Source organism: Ochotona curzoniae, unplaced genomic scaffold (genome assembly GCF_017591425.1).
Source record: "Ochotona curzoniae isolate NIBS_2020 unplaced genomic scaffold, NIBS_Ocur_1.0 scaffold_1037, whole genome shotgun sequence".
Classification (NCBI taxonomy): Eukaryota; Metazoa; Chordata; class Mammalia; order Lagomorpha; family Ochotonidae; genus Ochotona; species Ochotona curzoniae.
In genome coordinates, this window is record NW_024467083.1 from 26,962,590 (window position 1) to 26,984,400 (window position 21,811).

Sequence of the window (21,811 nt, forward strand, 5' to 3'; positions counted from 1 at the left end):
ACCAAGCACAAGCATCATTAGCACCCTTCATTGTCTGGCTCACAGATGGTTCCCTTAGTGAGGCAAACCACCTCAGAGTTGGGCCCCTAACCCTCAAATCATGAGAATAGCCCATCCAGTTACATCAGGAAAGACTGGCCATCTCTGTGGACACCTGAAAATACTCAGGGGATATCACTCATGAACTTCAAGTAGCAAGATTATTTCAAGTGTCATGTTCCACCTAAAAGGTGGTGGTTCATCAAAGAAAAATCTGCAATCATTTCTCCTGCTGCTATTGTCACTCCCAGCAGCACATTTGTGCTGAACACAGGGAGACAGAGTAACTTACAGGACAGAAGCAGACCAAAGATCCTAACCCACTGGAGCCTGTGTTTGCTGCTTGGTGCTCGAGCCATGGTCAGACCAATACACATCATGTGGAGCCTCAAGGCCTGGTTCCCAAGCTCTTCTTTCTTCCTCAATAAAATTGGCACAGCTCTGAAACGCAGAGGCTACCTGAGTGATTGGGTGAAGCTTTCTTCTCTTCATAATGTGTGTATTCGCTAGTAACATCCATGTCTGAGCAGGCTTCCAGCTCATCAGACAGGAAGGAGGTGCTGCTGGGAGAACGATGGGAGTCGGACAAGGCACGGCTGCTGGGGGGCGAGACAGACCGGGCGTCCAGCTTGGCCTGCAGCACCTCAATCACTTTCTCCTTCTCCTGCAGCTCCCTGCTGAGCCTGGTGGGGAAGGAAAAGCAGAAGGTGAAATCAAGGTCATACTGACTAGCCGTGGCCAAAGCTCATGGGAGAATCCTCCTAATGGTTCCTAAGGGGGCCATTCTCATGGGAATGATATAAATAACTTATCTCTAATTAGAGGTGAAGAGTAAGTGGGGTGTGCTTAGAGAGACAACAATTGCTACCCAGTGCACTAACCGTGTAATATGCCATTATATATGATAGACTAAGATATTGCTGTGGAAAGTATATGCCCAGAACAATTGCAGTTTGGGAACCTGTTATCTCCAATAAGACAAGTACAAAAATTATAAGTGGGAATTGAGAAATGTGGAGCTAGCTGCTACTGTTAACAGCACCCAAATGCATAAGTAGAATCATCCAGTTGACTGGACCACACGATAGATGAGAAATCAAAACAAAAGCAACACAATTTGCCCTTCACTGCTGATACTTGTGAGAAGTAGTCATGGGATCTAAGGTATAATCAGGTCACAAAAAATATTGATTACAACTCACTCTAAGCCCCTGCACTCCTGAGCATGCTATGTAGTGACGCACTGAGCTGGTTCCAGGGACATGGTACTCTCCCAAGAATCTGGGAAACACTCAAGGATACAGAAGACTTAAAATCAAGGTTGTTCATTTCATTTTCACTTTTTTTAAAAAAAATAAGGATTACTTTATGGGGGGGGGGGGAATCAGGAGCAATCCTAACAACCTCTTAACAGGAGAAAACATGCACAGAGCAGGGGGGCACCCCAGAGTGGAGCAGGCGGACAAGAGGAGGCTTGTATCCCAACCTTGAAGACTCCCAGATCCTCACCAAGGACTATCAGTACAAGCACCAAGGACTACATCCCAACTGCCAAGGAGACCACGAGGAATTGGAGTGCCTTCGGAGGCCAAGAACTCTGAGGTTGCCCAGCCCCACTTGGATCTACCACATGGGATGGAAGAAGCCCAAATCCTGCCTTGCAGGATCCAAGGTCATCGGAAAGATCATCAGGAGCACTGAGTGGTCCGCAGAAACAGAAGAACAGTAAATTTCCTTTGGGACTAGGGAGGGGAGCTTTCTCTGTCCTACTGGTTTGACTTTGGGTCCCTACCCTCTCTCGTAATGACCATCAGGATCACTCCAGAAACCCCTCAAAACAAACAAACAAACAAAAAATCTAGAATAGATAGACAGAGAACAACAAAGAAAGCCTAGAAACAGATAGGAAAGAGTCAGCGGGGATGCACTTACACCTCACTGGGTGGGACACAAAGATTAGTTACTCCTCACCAGGGTATTGAAGATTTCTCTGCACACCCCTCCTAAAACTGTTCACCTAAACTGTTGACATATGTCTTGTTAGAGTTATTGAGTTAAGACTACCTGAAAAACAGCCAGGTTCAGCAAAATCATGCTTCAACGCTATAAACTGCTAAATACTAAAATTAAAATAGACATGAGACAGCTGAATAGTAATCTATGGCCATTTTAAAGTGTATAGAACCCGGTTGTATATAAACTAATAATTGAAATGTCAATGAAGAAGTCACAGGATGTGGTTCAGAACTTGTATTCTTTTTTTTCTCTCTTTTAACACACTGGTTACTCAGTACCATGTCAACTAATTTCATAACGTTATAAATTGTTACTGATGTAATGTCGGGGCTTTTAATTGATTGGGATGATACTCTGCTGGCTCCACCTTCAGACCAGAGTTAGTCTCCCGAAGAAACCGTTGAACTTATCTGGACAATAAGATGCTGGACTTTATACTTGGTAGATGCTTGCAATGAAAGAATCTTAACTGAATTTGAACTGTGGTAATGCAACAAGGTGGAAGAATCCACCATAGGGGGAGGAGGGTTTGGAGAGGGGCTGGGGAATCCCAGTGCCTATAAAACTGTGTCACATAATGCAATGTAATCAATTAAAAAAAAGGATTACTTTATTCAAAAGTACAGCAGTAGTGAGTAAAACACACACACACACACATCTTCTATTTCCTGACTCATACCCCAACAGCCAGAGCTGGACCAGGCCAAGGTCAAAGTCCAGAAGTCCATTAGAGTCCTACATGGTCATCAGGAACGTATGCACTTTGCCATGGCCCACTGTCTTCTCAGGTGCATTAGCAGGAAGCTGGATCAAAAGCAGAGGTGCTAAGCCCAAACAGGCACTCTGAAATAGGATGCGGGCATTCCAAGTGGGAACCTAACCCACTTTTAGGTCAGATTGCTTCTAGGTTACTAAGCCTGGAGAATTAGTGTACCTATAGATCCAAATCAACTTACAATGAAGGATTTGTGCTAAAAACAACCTCAAGAGGCCTGAAGCAATGGCTCAATTGGCTAATCCTCCCCTTTCAAGTGCCAGGGTCCCATAATGGTGCTAGTTCATATTCCAGCTGTTCCACTTCTCATCCCTGCCTATGGCCTGGGAAAGCAGCAGAGGATGTCCCAAAGCCTTGGGACCCTGCACCCACTTGAAAGACATGGGAGAAGCTCCTGGTTCCTGGGTTCAGTCATTTCAGAAGTGAACCAGTGAATGGAAGATCTTTCTCTCTACTCTCTATAGACCTGCCTTTCCAATAAAAATAAGCAAATCTTTTTAAAAAATCAACTTTCAGGTACTCAATGAATAAAAGATTCACTACACTTGTTACTTTTCTTGTTTCCTCTGGACTTTAAGTTAAAGTCGCCCTTCTCCCCCTGTGCTTGGGTTCTAGTCCCTTTACCAGGTTCAGTTCTGAGTTACCTGAGGGCCAGTGGCTCGAGTTCAGCTTGTTCTTTCTCATTTTTATGATCCTCTGTAAACCAAATGCAGAAAGAAATAATGAGTATGAATACAGGTCCCACTCGACACATCCCCATCCCAGGGCCTCTCCGAACACAGAATAGCGACGTCTTCATGAGTACATCTGGGATGAGCATTCCGGGAGGCCCCAAGTTGTGTTTTCAGAGCAGCTGGCCAGAGAGCTCCCCTGAGCTTGCTAGGCCCATTGTCCCTGATCTGGTTACCACTATCAGAACTTCCTCTGTCCTGACTCAGAACAGAAAGTGACAGTGGTATTTGTCCCATTGACCATGAGGCACTGCACAGCTGCCCTTCTCTCACCTCAGATCACTCCAGTCTTCATGTCCTGCCACAGACTGGCTCTAGGTGGCACAACAGTGTGTCTCTTCATGGCTTTCTTGTAAACCCTGACTTTGTCTCTGAGGGGAAGCCAGACCTTTCTGTCCCAACTCTGCACCTGCCACCAGTAGATGGGCTGGTTGGGCTGAGCTTGCTTACTCCCTAAGATGTTCTCAGGAAACTCTTAAGTAAAGGGCTTGAATAGTTCCCAACATAGTCTTAACAGTTCTAGCCAGTTATCTCCACACTCGATGTACATGCACGTTATTACCATGCAATAAATGAGGAAACACAGACATTGAAAGAAGTCACTATGTTGATGGCAGCATCCAGGCTAGTGCTTGGATTTTGCAATTCAAGGATAACCATATTGTAATAAGGCCCTTGGATCTCATTTCCCTTTCCCCCCATGGAATGGAATGGAATGGAAAGATGGAACAAAATGGAAGGACGCTGCCTACTGCCAAAGGCCATATTCCATGAGTAAGGACATCTCCCTGGTTGTAAATGTGGCAGCTCTAGCCATACATGTTCCTCCTAGCCCCCCACTGGCCAGGTCTGATCCTCTAATAACCACCACCACCACGCCTCCACTCTACCCACCCCCACACATGAAGTGGAAACAGGATGCAGATTATAAAGTTGCTGTGGAGGTACATGTTGAGCACATGGGCTTGGGCTTTGGGGGGTAATCAAGAATATTCTAAAAGCCTATAGTCAACTCACTGGTGCTGAGTTTATTGGTGAGCCTCTCTGTCAGTTGGCTTCCCTGGGCAAGCTGCTCCCGGAAGCTCTGCCCCAGGTAGTAGTCAATGTCATTGCTCCTTAGCAGGTCTTCAAAAGACTTGACGGTATCTTTTGCATGCTGGATGAGAAGGTAACAGATGCCTCTCCCTTCTCGAATTTTTTGCCGAAGGTAGGAGAGTTCTCGAGCCTGATCCTGAATCAGGGAATCATATTTCCTAATGTAGGGAAGCAAAGGAAAGGGATCATAACACCAGAATTCAAGACTTGCAGTGCAATGGCACAGGCTAAGAATTCCAAAAAACAAATCCACACTCCTATAACCAACTTATCTTTAACAAAGGTACTACAAAGCATTGCTTAGACTAAGGAGAGTCTTCTCAATTCAAAAAATTGTGCTGGGAAAATTAGATTTCTATAAGTAAGACAACTGAAACAAGACCCTTACCTTACACCTCACACAAAAATCAACTGAAAACAGATGAATAAATCAACCTAGGACCTGAGACTATAAAACTATTAAAAGAAAGCACGGAGGAGACATTTTAAGATGCTCATGTAGGTAATAATATGTCACACAAAACTCCAAAAACACAGCCAATGAAAGCAAAAATGACACACGGGATTTTGTCAAACCAAGAAGCTTCTTCAAGCAAAAGAAACAATCCAAAGAATGAACAGACAACTAGCAGAATGGGAGAGAATATCTGTGAAGTTTGCAGTAGATAAAAGGTTAATATCCAGGATCTATGAAGAGACCAAGAAAGTCAACAAAGCAAGCACTCCAATTAAGAAATGGACAAAAGATCTAAATAAAAGCTTTTTAAATAAAGAAATACATGTGGACAGCAAACATGTGTTACTTAGTATTAGTATTACTAGCCATCAGGAAAATACAGGAAAAAAAAATCAGTGAAGTACCATCCAGCTCCAGTCAGAATGGCTATTAACGAACGTCAAGCAATAACACACACTGGTGAGACACACAGACAAAGGAATCCTGCACACTGTTAGTAGGAATCTAAATTAGTAGTCACTATGAAAAACAGTATGGGGATTCCTCAAAAAGCTAAAACTGGATCTACATTATGACCTAGCTATACCATTTCTTGTGGGATACTCAAAGAAATGAAGGCAGCATATCAAAGAGATGTCTTCACTCTATGTTTATAGCAGCCTAATTCACAATAGTCAAAATATGGAATCAGCCTAAACACACTCTAGAGGGCGACTAGAAAAAGAGAATGTGGTATTTCAAGACAATGCAATACTATTGAGCCATAAAAAAGAATTAAATCTTGATATTTGCAACAACATACATGGAACCAGAGATCATTATTACGCTAAGAGAAATAAACCAGTCACAAAAAGACAAATACTGTGTGTTTTCTTTCATATGTAGAAGTTAATACATATGCTTATATGTAGTAAAAAAAAAAATGTGAATGTGGGCTGGCGTTGTGGTACAGTGAGTAAAGACACTGCCTGCAATGCCTTCCTGCTAATGGCCTGGGAAGAGCAGCAGAAGGCGGCCTGAGTGTTAGGGCCCCTGAGTCCATATGGGAGACAGGAAGAAATGCCTGGCTCTTGGTTCAGGCCTGGTTTAGCCCTGGATGTTGCAGTGTCTCTTTCTGCCTGTCCTGTCTCTCTGTACTTCTAACTTTCAAATAAATAAATATTTTCAAAAATTTTTAGATGTCATATTATTTGGAATATAAATATTTATAAAACTTGTTTTCGCTGAATTACAGCTGTTATATAATAATGTACATGTCTTTACCCACTTTTTAATTTTTGTCATAAATCCCACATTATATGATATTAACATATCTACCTCTTCTCTCAGGAAAAATCATACATATGTGGGTGCATATAATATTTACCTATGAATGGGAAATAGGAAAATGTTAAAAAACTATTTAGCCTCTGAGTGTTCATTGAATTCTTTTTTTAAAAGATTTATTTATTTATTTTTATTACAAAGTCAGATATACAGAGAGGAGGAGAGACAGAGAGGAAGATCTTCCATCTGATGATTCACTCCCCAAGTGAGCACAACGGCCAGTGCTGTGCCAATCCGGAGCCAGGAGCCAGGAACTTCCTCCAGGTCTCCCACAAGGGTGCAAGATCCCAAAGCATCGGGCCGTCCTCAACTGCTTTCCCAGGCCATAAGCAGGGAGCTGGGTGGGGAGTGCAGCTGCTGGGATTAGAACCGGTGCCCATATGGGATCCCGGCATGTTCAAGGGGAGGACTTTCAGCTGCTAGGCCATGGCACTGGGCCCCATTGAATTCTTTATACTCTTCTGTATTATTTGAAGAATTTTAAAAGAAGAATTTTTTAAAAGAAAAAAGTGGGTAAGAGTGAGTGATACAGGGTGGAGCTTCCGTGGAGAATATTCTGAGAATATCCTGATGGAACTCCCCAGCACTGAATTCAGAAAAGGCATAGGGAGTATTTAAGAGTAAATTCTGCTCTGCAAACCTACTGCAGAAAAATGACCAAACAAAAGACAAACCAACAAATTATACTCCCTGCATCTCATCTGTTTTTGTGAGCTAGTCAAACTCGAAATCCATGTTAGTCCAATATGTGTTAGTGAAATGTCCACAAATCAATGGTACATTCTGTGAGGGCAGACAGTGCCTAAACAGTCTACGCTGTACCTTCCCCTGCGCTGTATTGCCTGGCCTGTCATTCTACTAATAAATGTATATCAAGCACCAATACAGACATCCTCCACCAAGGCAACGCCTGCCCTCCTTACCCTGGCCACGAGGCCGACCTCAGCTCCTCCGCCAGTCTCCCTTCCAGGCCGGTCTTGGGCAGCTGTGCCTCCAGCTGTGCCACCCTCTGGATGAGTCGCTCCAGATCCTTTTTGGCCTGAATCCCTGGTGGGTAGAAAGCCCCAGTGCCATCGGACAGCCAGCCCTCATCCTCATCAGTGACACTACGAGGTGAAGATCCTTCAAGGTCACCAACAGCCCTCAGCTTCCGGGGTCTTTCCAGGCTCGATGAGTAATCGCTTGTAACGGATAGGGATCGGACTCGGCTCTTGAGGCTTTGGATGACCTTGTTGGCACTCTGCAGCTGGGCTTTCAGATCCATGATGTCCTTCTGCAGGGCTGAGATGTCCTCTGCTTGCCCCTGAGCTTGCAATTCCTGCTGCTTCCTCCCAGGGCAGCTGGCCAGGGGGGGACCCAGGCGTCCCTTCCCAGAGCATGTCTCCTCCATGAGGATTTCCTTAAGGCTGTTATGCTCCTCACACTCTGGAAAAAGATGAGCACATCTTGCTGATTGAAGCAAAGGTTCTGCAGTGACACTGCCTTAGGTGGGAAGGCAGCTTCGGCCACAAGGACAATAATCCCTCAGATCAAAACTGAAACACTCCCCTATTCTGCCTGTTTATGCTTAACTTTCCAACAGCTCTACAAGTCTAATGATTATGTAAACGCACACTCAAAGGTAAACCAGCTTATTTCAGACCACTTCAACCAGCATGTGGCAGAGCCTGAATGCAAACTTCCCAGTGTCCTGTTATTTTCAACACATATTCATGCCTCTTTTTATGAAAATTTTTTTTATTGGAAAGCAGATTTGCAGAGAGGAGAGACAGAGAGAAAGAGCTTCCAGCCGTGGTTCACCCTCAAAATGACCGTCAACAGCTGGAGCTAAGATAATCTGAACCCAGGAGCCAGGAGCTTCTTCATGTGTCCCACATGGGTGCAGGAGCTTAAGGCTTTGGCCCATCCTCTGCTGAATTCCCAGGCCAGAAGCAGGAAGCTGGATGGGAAGCTGAGTACCAGGGATCCAAGCTGACATTCTTTTGGGATGCTGGCACTTTCCAGAGGGGGAAGATCAGCCAATTGAACCATTGCACCAGGCCCAATTTGCATGCCTCTTAAGAACTTAAGAATGATATTGATGGGGCTGGAGTTACGCTTCAACAGGCTAATCCTCCTCCTGCAACTGCCAAGATCTCATATGGGCACTAGTTCATGGGTCTCCCTATTTTTTCCCTGACACCAATTGATTATTTAGATTGTCATCTTATCATCAAAAATTGTTACAAAATGATTTAGGATTTAAGCGTTTGGGGTTGGTATGGTGGCCCATCAGGCTAATCCTTCTGCTGGCATCCCATATGGGCACTGGTTCTAGTCGGTTATTCCATTTCCCATCCAGCTCCGTGTTTATGGACTGGGAAATCAGTAGAGGATGGTCCAAGTCCATAAGCCCTACACAAGACCCAGAAGATCTTGGTTTATAGCTTCAAATCAGCTTAGCTCTGGCCATTGTGGCCATTTGGGGAGTAAACCAGCAGATGGAAGATCTCTCTCTCTCTCTCTCTAAGTCTTCCTTCCAAATAAAAAACAAAAATTTTAAAGAACTTTTAAAAGCTAAGAAGTTACTATCTGACCTCAAAAAAAAAAAAAAAAAGAGAGAGAGAGAGAGAGTTAAACTTTCAAAATGCAAAGTCAGTGAAAGAATTTCTCAAAGAAAAAGATCACTTTATAAAGACATGTCCTCCCTTCTACTGCTGTGGTAATATGAGAGTAAATGGTGGGAGCAGAAATTGGAGATAAATGAAGGGGAGGGAGGAACCTATATACTACAAAACAGTAGCATGGAGAATAATAAAACAAAAGTGAAAAAATGTGAAACAACATGCACATGTAACACACTTATGTCAAAGAACACCCATTTTTCCACTGGGGGCTTAGAGATCTTTGTCTAAGTTCTTAACAAGAACAGCGATCCTTCATTTCTGATATTTTCTAAATAAATCTTTTTAAATTGTAGCTTGCACATCTCCATTCCCTGCCCCCCCGCAAAAAAAAGCAGAGCAGATTTCTCTTTAGTAAGTAAGTCTTAGTATTTTTTTTTCCCTGTAATAGTTGGTTTTTAAGTTATCAGAAACACGCTGAAAACTAGCCTCATTTATGGCGAGAACTCTCCAAGCTTCCTGCTCTTCTCTGGTCCTCTGTCTCCTTTCCCCTTTCCACTGTTCAGGAGTGGCACTGAACAAGAGCAGCCAAATTTAACCCCAGCCAGCGAGGAAATGTGTATTCCATGATCTGTACTCTTACCAGGGCTTGTGGTCTCCTCCCGCTCAGCTTCATTCTCACTTCGGCCACAAGTCTCATAGCCCAGGTCCTGCAGGTCCACTTGGACCTGCTTGCTGTCTTGTTTCACCAAGGATTCACCTGCTTGGAAAGATACCAAAAAGTGTTACTGGGTAGGCACAGCCTCCCTCAACCTCAGTGCCACATACCCTGGCCCTTAGAGGTTGAGTGGCCGGATTCTACTCCATGAGGCAGAACTTCCCATCACTTTCACATAGACTCAGTGATGTCTGTATGTTGAGTGTTGCATACATTGGTCTCTGGAAGCCCCAGTGGACCAAAGCAGGTGTTTTACCTACAGGGCCTTGGTAACTATTTGAACAGAGCTTTACTTAGAGTAGAAAGACATCTCAGTCCAGTTACACAGTTACTGGTCACATAAAATTCATATATATTCTACATGATTATTTCATATTACATTCACTATAATTAAACAAAACTTAAAATTCCAGGTTGCACCAGCCATATTTCATGTGTTCAACTACCACACATGACAGCCATAGAGAACTTTTCCATCAGCTGCAGGAAGTTCTGGACCATGCTGACGCTAGACCAATAATGATGGTAGGTTTTTGGAAAATCTAACATGATATAAAGAGAAGCAGAAGAGAAACCATTAACCTGCGTTGAGAAAAATACAGCAATTTATTGGGTATGCACAAATGGACTGACCAACAGATGGCCATTCTTCACTACAAGCTTGAAACCTTTATTCTTCATTCTTTCTTGTCACTTGCTAGTGGAAATCAAATATCCATTTCCGTAGTTCTAGGAAGATGGTCAGGATTCAGTTTGTTTTGAGGTGCAAAAGAAAACTCAAGTCTGGGAAACACAAAGCTTCCTTTGAAGAGGAAAAACTGTGATGATGGTATTGTTGTAAGACTTACCAAATACGACTCTGTATTTCTCCAGCTGGTTCGCCTGGGCGAAGACAGTGGCTTCTGAGATCAGCAGCTTCTCTTGGAGATCTTGGTAGCGTTGTTTGCATTGTGCCAGTTGGGAGCGTAGGTGCTTGGTGGAGCCCGAAAGGCTGAGTTCTGACTGTGGCACAGGATCCCAGATCTGGGGTTTGTTATTCAGCTGTAAAAAGGGCAAGGACAGGAAGAGGGAAGTGTGAGCTTATCTCTTGCCCTCCTTCCCCCTCAGGAATCTGTGAACTCAATTCATGTGTCATCCATAGCATTTGCCCTGCCATTTGGCCATTTCTCACTTTTTGGACAGGGTTCCTGGAGAGCTGGGATGTGTTTATTCATTTCTGTATCTATAGCACAGAGCACAGCACTCAGATCTGGAGAGATCTCAGGAAACACAAGAAGAAACGTCATCTCCCTCCCTTCTTTCTACAGTGGTTATCACAGAAGCTTTTGTATTCATTTTACTAAATCCTCAGCAAAGTTGCTTCCCATAAAAGCATCCCAGCAAGCCCCTCTGAGACCCGGGAGCCACCCCTGTAGTGAGCCATAAGAAAACAATGAGAATAGGGTTGTCATTACACAGTGCTTGTTTGACTACCTGAATCCCAAAGTTTCACTACCCCACGGCAGTTGCCATGATCTTTAAAAAATAAATAAATAGGGTCTGGCGGCGTGGCCTAGTGGCTAAAATCCTAGTCTTGACATACCGGGATCCCATATGGGCGCCGGTTCTAATCCCGGCAGCTCCACTTCCCATCCAGCTCCCTGTTTGTGGCCCGGGAAAGCAATCGAGGACGCCGAAGGCTTTGGGACCCTGCACCAGTGTGGGAGACCTGGAAGAGCTTCCTGGTTCCCGGCTTTGGATCAGCACAGCACCGGCTGTTGTGCTCACTTGGGGAGTGAATCACTGGACGAAAGATCTTCCTCTCCATCTCTCCTCCTCTCTGTATATCTGACTTTGTAATAAAAAAAACTTTAATAAATAAATAAATAAAAGTAAATTAAAAAATAAATAACAGTGTGACTTGATAAAGAAGAGTAGGGCAGCCTGTGCCTGGAATCTTGAGTTCACAGCCCATTGGTGCTGTAGACATCATTCTAGGGCTAACTATGTGCACAATATTATCGTCACCACTGCTTCTGGCTCAAAGGCTTTTAACTCCTGATACAAGAGGCAAAACTACTTAAGGCAAAGACTCGCATCTCCAGCCCCTCTCCAAATGTCTTTTTACTCCATCCGTACCCACACTTACTTGATGGGCATCCCCAGGGAGAACAGTTCCGAGGTCAAGGCTCTGGGGTCTGGGGTGGGGCCTCATGCTCACATCCTCCTCCTCTTGGCACTGGTGCTTCTCAGCAGAACAAGGCAGTCCCAAGTTCCTTTTGCCGGTCTCCTTGTCATGATGCCCCAGCAGCTCAGGAGTTGGTTTGTTCTTCCCTTCCTTGCTGTTCAGCACTAGCTGTTCCTTGAGGAGGCTGATAATATGGTGGGCATTCTTCAGTTTTCCCTGCAGCTTTCGGAACTCAGACTGAAGGTTACTGTCATTGGGACCTCCTTTGGCGGCTCCGGTCTCCACCATCACCTCGCCCTTCTCCTTGTCATCGTCTATCTCCCATCCATCAGACATTGCTTCTCCCACCTGCTCTTTCAGTTCTGCGTTCTCCAGGCAAAGGCTCAGCATGGTGTTCCTGATGGAAACGCACATGGTCAGGGGCTGCAGCTGGCATCACCAGTTGCTACCAGTACCTTTACCCACGTTTAATTCCATAATTCATTCAGAGACAACTCCGAGGCTGAAGTAACCTCAGAGACTGATAACTGCTTTATTTTACAAAACAAATCAAGAATCAGGAAGGCCAAGAGACTTGCTCATACTTCTACAGCTACTTGCTAACAGCATCATCACTAAAAATCTTGGACTCAGATCACCATGAGCCTCACAGCCTCCTATGTGCCTGCTGTCAATGGCCTTTGAAAGAAAACAACAACCACCACAACCACTGGGACTTATACTGTAAAGAAAACAGGAAGAACCTTGCCTACAATAAGTGTACTCTTACAGAATCTGCAGTTACATTAATTACACCAACCAACAGTCAGTTTGAAACCACTGAATGATAAATACGAAACTAGGAACACAGCAGAAATAAATAACATGAATCAGAATGATAAGGAAATGTACTTAAATAATTATTTGCTTATGGGGGCTAGCTCTGTGGTGCTGGGAGTTAAGCCACCACCTGTGATGATGGTATGGAATATTAGCACAGATCCAAATCTCAAATTGCTCCACTTCTGATCCAGCTCCCTGTTTGTGTGCCTAGGAAGGCAGTAGAGGATGGTCCAAGTTCTCAGGCCCCTGCCTCTCATGTAGCAAACCCAAATGAAGCTCCTGGCTCCTGGCTTTGACCTTGCCTTGCCTTAACTATTGCAGTCATCTGGGCAGTGAACCAGCGGATGGAGGTTCTTGTTCTTTCTTTCCCTCTCTGTAATTCTTTCAAATAAATGACTCTTTAATGACTACTATTTATATCTTTTGGTTCAGGTGATGAGAGGCGGCCTCCATGAGAGCTCTGTATTCTGGGGATCTGCACAAGAGCCTGCCATGCAAAGCACACAAAGTTGTTGAAGACCTAAGATTGGCTAAAACAACTAACTTGCACCAAAAAAAAAAAAAAATGCATCTATCCTTTCATCACAACAGACCCTTGAGTAGAGTGAGGTGGATGCAATAAACAACATGGATTTAACAAGATTATACACGCAACCTATTTGAGCCTAAATCTCCTTTTAGACAAAATGAGGATTATAACATGATTCTAAGCGGAGTTAGTAGATACTTTAACAAAATTACATATATGGTATGGCCAGCTCAGGGGCTGCCAGAGAGAATTCAATCAAATCCATGCTGTTCTAGTTGCAGACCTAAGGAAGCAACACCTGACTTACATGAGTGACTTGAAGTGCTAAGGTGTAGGAACCTACATTTTACTTAAGCACCACAGGTGAACCTTCGGCATTCTGAAATTACACCCACTGAGCTGGAAGAGGGAAAGGAATGGGTTAAGTCACAGTCCTTAGAGCCAGCAGATGGCTGCATACCTCGACTGGATGTACTCCTGAGCAAAATAGAAATTAATTTCCGAAGGCATCTATATGTGGTTTGAATGCAGGCTCAACTATCAAATCAAAAGAGAGGTATTGTTCTTCCCTGTGACACCTCAACTAAGCTCATATACAAAAAAGTTTAAATAACCTTATGTTGTACCTTAAGTAGAATTTAAGACTGATAATTCAAAGAAGTGATTTTTCCAATCACTTGACAAAATATAAAGTACAGAGAAATCTCTTTTAAAATGGGAGGTGGGAGTATATAAAAATGAAAATATTCATGAATGATTATGCAAACTTGAGCAAGTCACTTGGAACTCTCTAGGCCTGAGCTTCTTCAAGGACATGAGGCTAGATGCTAAAATTCTCTTCAAGCACTAATAGTATTCAGGCACTCAAGTGGCACATAACACACAAGGACACAATAGGGTGCAAATTAAAATACATAACTTCACCATTGTGGTGAAAGCAGAGCATGACAACCATGGTGGGCAGGGATGAGGGAGTAAATGAATTAGTCCTACTGTATGAGCAAGTTCCTCAAGCATCAAAAATATATATATAAAACCATCATGGCCAGTGTAGCCAATGGCCAGCTATTTGCTATTTGTTGTAAATCTAACAGTGCTGCAGAGGTGACCAAGACTGTCCTGCCATGATTCAAGGACTTATGCTTCAGTGGGGGTTGAATGGAGACAGACGGGTCCCTGTGTAAACCCTCCTTGCAGGCTGTTCTGGTTCTGAACAAAGCATTGAGATATCTTGATGAGCAAGAGACTCCCCACTTGGTCAAGTCCAAAGAGTAATACTAATCACACAACTGAGAGTTTCCCATCCATCACTGTCACATGCATGACGGGAACATGGGCAATGGCAACCAGTATTATTATAGTAAGACTTGATTGATTGGTAAAACAAGTGATTAATTAGCATTACCCAATATTATCAACTTCTTTTTTCTGAAGAATTTATAGAAACATCAATGCATACAGCCTGGGATGTGGACTAAGCAGTCCCATGACAACACTAGCACCTTGGCTGCAACAGGGGGCATGCCTTGGGCACATGGCCTCATTCCCAGCAGGTGCCCCTTCTCTTGACAGAGCATCCTACCTGATGTGAGACACGGAGGAGAATCCTGCTTCCTCAATTTGAGCCTTTAGCTCCTTCAGCTCCCCCTCTGCTTTCCTCTTCTCTTCTAGGTGCTGATGAACCTCAGCCCTCAGGTGTAGCATTTCTTCCTGCAGACACCTGTTACTGTCCCCTCCGACTGGGGAAGAGGAGGAAAGAGATACATCCGGGGTGTCCACAGCTGCCAAGCTTTTCTCCAAAGCCACCTTGATGAGCTGAAAGAAAATCATAATTTTAAAAATTAGGTCATTAAAGAGAATTCAAGAAGAACATGGCATAACAAAAATATTCTGCAATGCGGACCCAAAGAAGGTAGACCTAACTGGACCCAGCAACGACTGTCTCCATCATAAGGGTGCTGAGATTGGTGCAGGTGGTGAGGAAACACCAATAACATAGGCAGACTGAGGCCAGGGGAAATAAGAGGAGCTTAGAAAGGAGTGAGAATGTACACAGATGCATGGGAAATGAACACAAATGGGTTTAGTCAGAACTGGAGCATGTGGCTACAGTGAGCTTTTCTTGCTGCAGCACAGAATTCCCAGGGAGTCTGCTTACAAGCCAGGGAACTCCATCAGTCCAGAGACACTGGAGCCCTGAACTGCGGATCACTGCACAAGATATCATTCTTGATGCCTAAGCCTCTGCCTGTAACTTAGTCTCCAAAGAGGACATCTGTCTGGGAGGATGCAGACCACAGAGAACAGCAGAGTCACAGCAGCACGGAGCTACAGGCAGGACAAGGCAAGCTGAATCTTCCTGGCAGCAGGACAAGGCAAGCAGGGGTGAAGCCACCTTGACAGCCGCCAGCTGTATGCTGACACTACCACACAAACTCTCTCTACAGATCCAAGCATGGGAGAAGGGAACAAAAAACAGTTACCAACACCTTTTTTTCCTCCCCAAGGATACTCTTGAAGGACTTCTCAGACTTTCAATTAAAACAGATTTTGTGTTTTTTTTTTCTCCAGATTGGGGTTTATCAACTTTGAGATTTTATCACTGTTCATTTTGGCTTTTCTCCAGATTTTTACCATGCTTTACAAATGGAAAAATCGAAATCTGGATATGATCATGTATTTAGAGTATGGTCGATCATTTTGGTCTAAGATTATTCTGCCTATCTGTTTAATACTAATCTGTTTATTATCATTATTTTTTATTTTATTTGGAAGACAAAGTTATAGAGAAAGAGAAAAATCTTCCACCTGCTTTTCACTCTCTAAATGGCCACAACGGCCAAGGCTGAACTGGGCTGAAGCCAGGAGCCAACAATTTCATCCGGGCTTCCCACATAGGTACAGGGGTCCAAGCACCTGAGCCATCTTTCACTGCTTTCTATGGTGTATCAGCAGGGAGCTGGGTCAGAAGTGGAGCATCCAGGTCTTTAACCACCACCCATATGGGATGCCAGCACTGCAGGCTTTATTCACTATTTCACAGCAGCAGCCCCCAGTACTAATCTTAGCACATCCTAATATGTTGGCTTCTCGGTTCCTTGGTGACAGTATTTTTAGGTTTCACTTCTGAGTAATGTGGATCTTTTGACTTGCCACTGTTTCTCCTGAGCTAAGTCTGGGTCATATCATTTTATCTCCGTAAATATTGTGATTGTGCTTATCATCTATAAATCCACTCTGGCTATACAGCTCACTTTCCAATGACCAAAATATTTGTTGTGTATCTCCACGATCCAGGATGATTTGTAGAATTAGTTCCAGGCTTTATGCCTTCACTCTGGTCACCAACACATTCAACAGCTCAGGGTCCAGAACAGAGCTGCTTTTCTGGATCAATGACTGATGGAATTTTATGGAAGGCACACTTTGGTTATTCCCCTCAATAAAGCATGGTAGAATCCAGGCCACACACACAAGGTGGGCTCTTGCAGAGCACAGGTGTGTAATGGTGGCCAGCAGTAGAGCACCTGAGGTTGTGAAGAAATGTGCACTCGTGACAAAAGAAGAAAAAGACCCATTGATGTAACTAGACAGATCCTAGGTGTCCAGTCCCACCCAGGGCTTGTAGCCTGTCTCCATGACTCTGCAGAAGTCAGGCTGGTGGCCAGTCTAGCTTATGCTGCCAATCTCCTGGGACAAAACACACACTTTAAACTAACTGATTTTATATTTCTATATAAACTCTCTCAAACTTACTTCACTAGAATGAATGCACTCCTTTCTAAAACACAAGGGTGCCTTTGGCTTAAATCTCATGTCTGACTTGAAAAAAGCCCATCTATTTATAAAGGGCCTTCTTGATATACATCACCTATTTCCATTGATTTCAAAATGCCTATTTACTTTACCAAAAAAAAATACAATCCATACATTATTTATTAATACCAGAGGAACACTGAGGTCTATTTGCTCTAATTCATGACATGAAAAATTAGAATGTAAGTCCTCGTCTAGAAATCTGATTTTTTTTTTGCCCAAGCTAAAATTTGAGCTTTCATATTTTCATCATAAAGGGGCCTTACTTTGGCTAACTTTCAAATTTAACTGAATAGTAAATGCACAAGCAGTGACTCGGGACCTAACCTTTCCATAAGTGTGTATCACCTTGGAAAAGCAGAGGTTTCTGTTCTTTGCCAGAGACTGAAGCCCAAGGCTTCTGGGATGTAAGAGAGCCAGTTGAACTGATTACAGCTTTCTGAAATCATTTCTCACTCACAAGTTTTGTTTTTTACATTTCCTAGCTCCCTGGTGCTAGTGCTTCCACACAATTTTTTGCTGTCTGGGTTCTGTCACAAGGTCAAGTCAGCACCAGGGATATTCAAAGCTAGCTTTTGTCAAGTGCTCAGCACACTAATCACTGCAGAAATGCAGAACAAACCACCATGAGAGGGTGCCTAGTATCTGTCACAACAGGTTTTCTCAAAAAGATGAAAGATGACAAGTGCTGGACGGAGTGAATGCAAGAAAAACTCTTACACACTGGTAGTTGGAAGATATATATTAACACTGCCATTGTGAAAAATAGTATGCGGTTCCCCCCAAAATGAAAAAGAAAATTACCACATGTTTCAGTAATCTGACTTTGGAGAACATATTTTAAAAACCTGAAGTCAATATATGAAGCAGATGTTGTCACTCCCATGTTCACTGAGGTACCACTCACAGGCAGTACAATTCTAGTTATCCATGACTGGATGCATGGAAAGGAAAACCTGGTGTACAGACATCACGCAAAGTGGGAGTGGTTCAAAAAGTTCGTGGAAAATGAAACTGAAAGTTAAAATACTAAAAAACTTAAATGTATCACAATAGGGGTTTTCAAAATGTTCATAAAAATGGATATTATGGAAAATGCTGTGAATTTCAAAAATTTTTATATCAATCAACAACTTTGACTCCATTTTTCCACAATTTTTTTTTAAGGATGCTTGTACTACTCTGCTTAAAGGAAGGGTGAAGGGAACCCTATGGTTTTACAATAAAAGAGATGAATCTGGAGGACCTCATGCTAGGTGAGATAAACCTAGTACCTACAGGCAAACACTGTATAATTTCCCTTACATTTGGAACCTAAAAAAGTAGAGAACAGAGCGAATGGGAACCGTTATCAAAGTGTACAAAGTATCAGACAAGTGTTATAGGTTTTCAGATGTATAGTATAGCAAGATGACTATGACCAATAATCATGTCATTTCAAAACAGGAGTCTGGCTTTTGAAATTCCAACACAAAAAGTACAGATAGGCAAGGTGTTGGATACGATCATTAATTTGCTTTAATTGTTTCACACATCATCCATTTGTGTGGAGTACAAAGCATCACATTGTATTCCATAAAAATATAAAGTTAAGATAGTAACTGTCTTAAAATGCCTTTTCTCAATTTTTCAGTCTACTGATTCTACTCTTTGTATTTGAATCTTGATTCTTGATTGACTTTTATCCAGTAAAGTTTTAGATAAAAAGCAATGGTGGGTTAGTTTCTTCCAGAGTAATGTCCTAGGTATTCATTATAGATCTTACATCCACTTCAGAATGGGATTTTGCTAAGATCCCTAGGGAATACTGCATCATGTCCAGACTTAAAGCTTCCTTGGGCGAGTGAGCACAAAAAAAAAAAAAAAAAGAAGAAGAAGAAGAAGCAAGCAATTAAACCGAAAGGTAACTCCTTGGCAAGAACACAAAACTGAATGTGTTTTTTAAGGGAATTATGTGTATGCTTGTGGCAGGAAGGGAGTTCACTGTTGAGAATAAAGCTGACTTCACAAAGACACAACAAGGAGGCACCCACCTACAGGCTAACCTTCAGGAAGTCATTCTCTGGAAACAACTAAACAAACATTTGAGAATCTGGACACAAGGTGGTATGGCAAAGCAAGCTTTATTTAATTGTTAGCAGGAGATTCACATCCTCAAACTCCAGAAAAAAATGAAGTAGTTTACAATGATTTCAATGATTTCACAAACCATAGTTCCTCCTATCCAAAGTCATTGATAAACTTTCAAGAAAATGTGATAGAAAAAAAAAAGTTGCTTACCCAAAAGATTCTTCATTCAACAAGTATATACTTTGTTTATCATGAGTCAAGTCCCGATTCAAAGGTTCCTTAATCTGTAATTACACTAGGTACCTCTTTATGTAAAGTAGCATGGCAGGCACGTATTGTCCACCTTAAACATTCACTCCAGGCTAAACTAACCATCTCAGCATGGGGTCTGGTCCTGTTCTCCATGCTAGGCTAAAGGGAAGGTGGAGGAAGAAATAATTTACAGGGCAGGTTGCCACAACTAAAAACTGGAGCAAAGGGTATACATGACTAGGGACAGTTTAGAGCATGTCGATTAGAATGTGGGTACCTCTCTCCCATGCTCATGACTCATTTACTTATTCCAAATTCATCCTGTCCCATGGTCTCTGTAATCACCAGTGATCATCCAACTTGCCAATCTAGTTTTATCTCATTCATCCTATGGGTCCTCAAGGAAAGCAAGGAACACGGGACAGAGGGAACTGCTCAGAGAGACAGTGGTATACATGATTCAGGTCACAACCATAGATTAGGAAAACTCAGAAGCAGCTGTTAAAGCAGAGCTCATGCATGAACTCAAGGCAGAAGGTCAGGCACGGCTAGAGCAACAAAAATGAAATTGTTCTAGAAGGTAAAGAAATTGTTGAGCACATGAAAAGGTATCCCAGACAAACTTACATCCTCAAAAGCCAAATTGTGTAAGATTTAGACACTGCTCACGTGAGCTCTTCTTACAATTTGTTAGATATGTCGTCTCTTCTTACGCAGGAGATGTACAGGCAGACCCAGAAAGCCTCATTTCCCCTACAGTCGTCTGAAGAGGCACCCACAAAGCCATTATTGGACAAGCTCAGTGGCTTCTGCAGAAGGATATGACCAATGATCCAGTTTCTTCTTAACAACTGAATCACAGGCATGGTCCCTCTAAGAGGTGTGACTACTCAAGACAGCGGACAAAGTGGAGATAAACAGGAGTTCCAGTGAATGCTGTGGGATCGCTATGGGTAACTTAATCCCTGATGTACATGATATTCACTCCAGGGCTTGAGAACATGCTGTTTTCCCCTTCACTGATGGCAGCAAGTGTTCAAGCCTTGGGCAACAAGTTCTGAGGCTTGACTGAGTTTGTTGATGAAGTACCACCTGCCGGTCATTGACTTCTTATGAACTAGGTGACTTTGTCAGTTGTGTGAGAGTTCCCTTTCACATAATGAGATTTCAGTTTCCCCACTTTAGAAACACTCTGATCCTCTGGAAGCTTCCCAAGGAGTATTCTTCATGTCCTAGGCCCTGCAACCACCCCAGGCAGCCCTTCCATGACTCCCTATCTTTTAGAGTGTGTTTCAGTCACAAAAACCCTGGAAGGGAAGCTCCCAGTGTCTTGTAACCAAACATTTTCCCGAAATTTTAGCTATGGGGTGTATTCAGGGGCAAAAGGTAGGTAGGTAGAGGGGTTAGGAAGCAGAAGGAAGACATTTAAGTAATAAACAAAGGGTGAATTAGGGAGGAAAGTGGAATGAGGAAGTGAGTTGAACAGGCAGCTGGAGAGCATGGGGAGGTCAGGAAGCAGCTTAGGAAACGACTTAAATCAAAAGATGATCTTCTCACTCCACGTCCAGGTGGGCCATAGGAGGCATCAGAGCCTCGGAAGGGCCGTGTACCTTCCACCCTGGGAACCCCAGAACTTGACCCTGACTTACTTGCTGGTGGCTCCTGTGAGCAGCTTCCTCCTCAATGCTGTCTGTGAACTCGGTGCTTGTATCTTCAGTGTCATCTCCTGCAGCTGAACCTGGAAGTAAGTTCAGAAAAGAAGGGTGATTCCCTTTGCAGATGGCTTCCAGACAGCAGGTTACATGTACAATCATCTTGCCATTTGCCTCTGATTTCTTTCTTCCTCCATATGCATGGGCCCCTCGCCAGCAGGGCAGGCAGGAAAAGCAGCTGTCTTCTTACCGCACTGATCATTTGTAAAGCTCAGGTCTTGGCTTCAAGATATCAGGTGGCTTTGATTGCCTGGTTCTGCACCTAAATAGCCAATGGCCACTGTGTCATCCCTCTCAGAACAGGCTAAATTCTCCCTCTCCCTGATGTGCTAGGTAACAGCTTTCCCTTCTGTAGCATGGGCTGCACAGAACAGCTTACTTCCCAACACAGTGCTGAGCAGCAGTCCTGGGATTAGGACAGCCCTGTTCCTCTCACCCTTTTCCGTTGTTAGGATCAGCTGCGCCTGGGGTGACAATCTCTCTGTGAGCCTCCCCTGTTGGGGTCCTGTGGCCTCCAGAGTCCAGATCTAGTCACACTCCAAGGTTGTTCGCAAATCCCTTCCACTGACCTCGCTTCCCATATTTCTCAAACTCCTGTTGCAGGTCAGCATCCTTTGCATGAAGGATTTCTGGCACCACTTTGTCCAAGTGGGATTTATTCCATCCTTTCACTCCTCAAGTCA

General features: G+C 43.4%; 1 protein-coding gene across 3 annotated transcripts in view; it reads right to left on the bottom strand.

The window, feature by feature from the left end:
• The window catches only part of LOC121168386 (myomegalin-like), a 143,493-nt gene that overhangs the window by 24,175 nt on the left and 97,507 nt on the right, over positions 1-21,811 (bottom strand). The window contains exons 22-30 of one of the 3 annotated variants that reach the window (XM_040998444.1): positions 21,066-21,154; positions 14,861-15,093; positions 11,889-12,324; positions 10,609-10,801; positions 9,686-9,805; positions 7,363-7,864; positions 4,579-4,814; positions 3,475-3,526; positions 499-722 (exon numbers count right to left, since the gene is read on the bottom strand). In XM_040998444.1, coding sequence (XP_040854378.1) covers positions 499-722; positions 3,475-3,526; positions 4,579-4,814; positions 7,363-7,864; positions 9,686-9,805; positions 10,609-10,801; positions 11,889-12,324; positions 14,861-15,093; positions 21,066-21,154 — 2,085 coding nt within the window. The remainder of the gene's footprint in view (positions 1-498; positions 723-3,474; positions 3,527-4,578; positions 4,815-7,362; positions 7,865-9,685; positions 9,806-10,608; positions 10,802-11,888; positions 12,325-14,860; positions 15,094-21,065; positions 21,155-21,811) is intronic. The other 2 variants (XM_040998446.1, XM_040998447.1) reach the window with 2 other exon arrangements.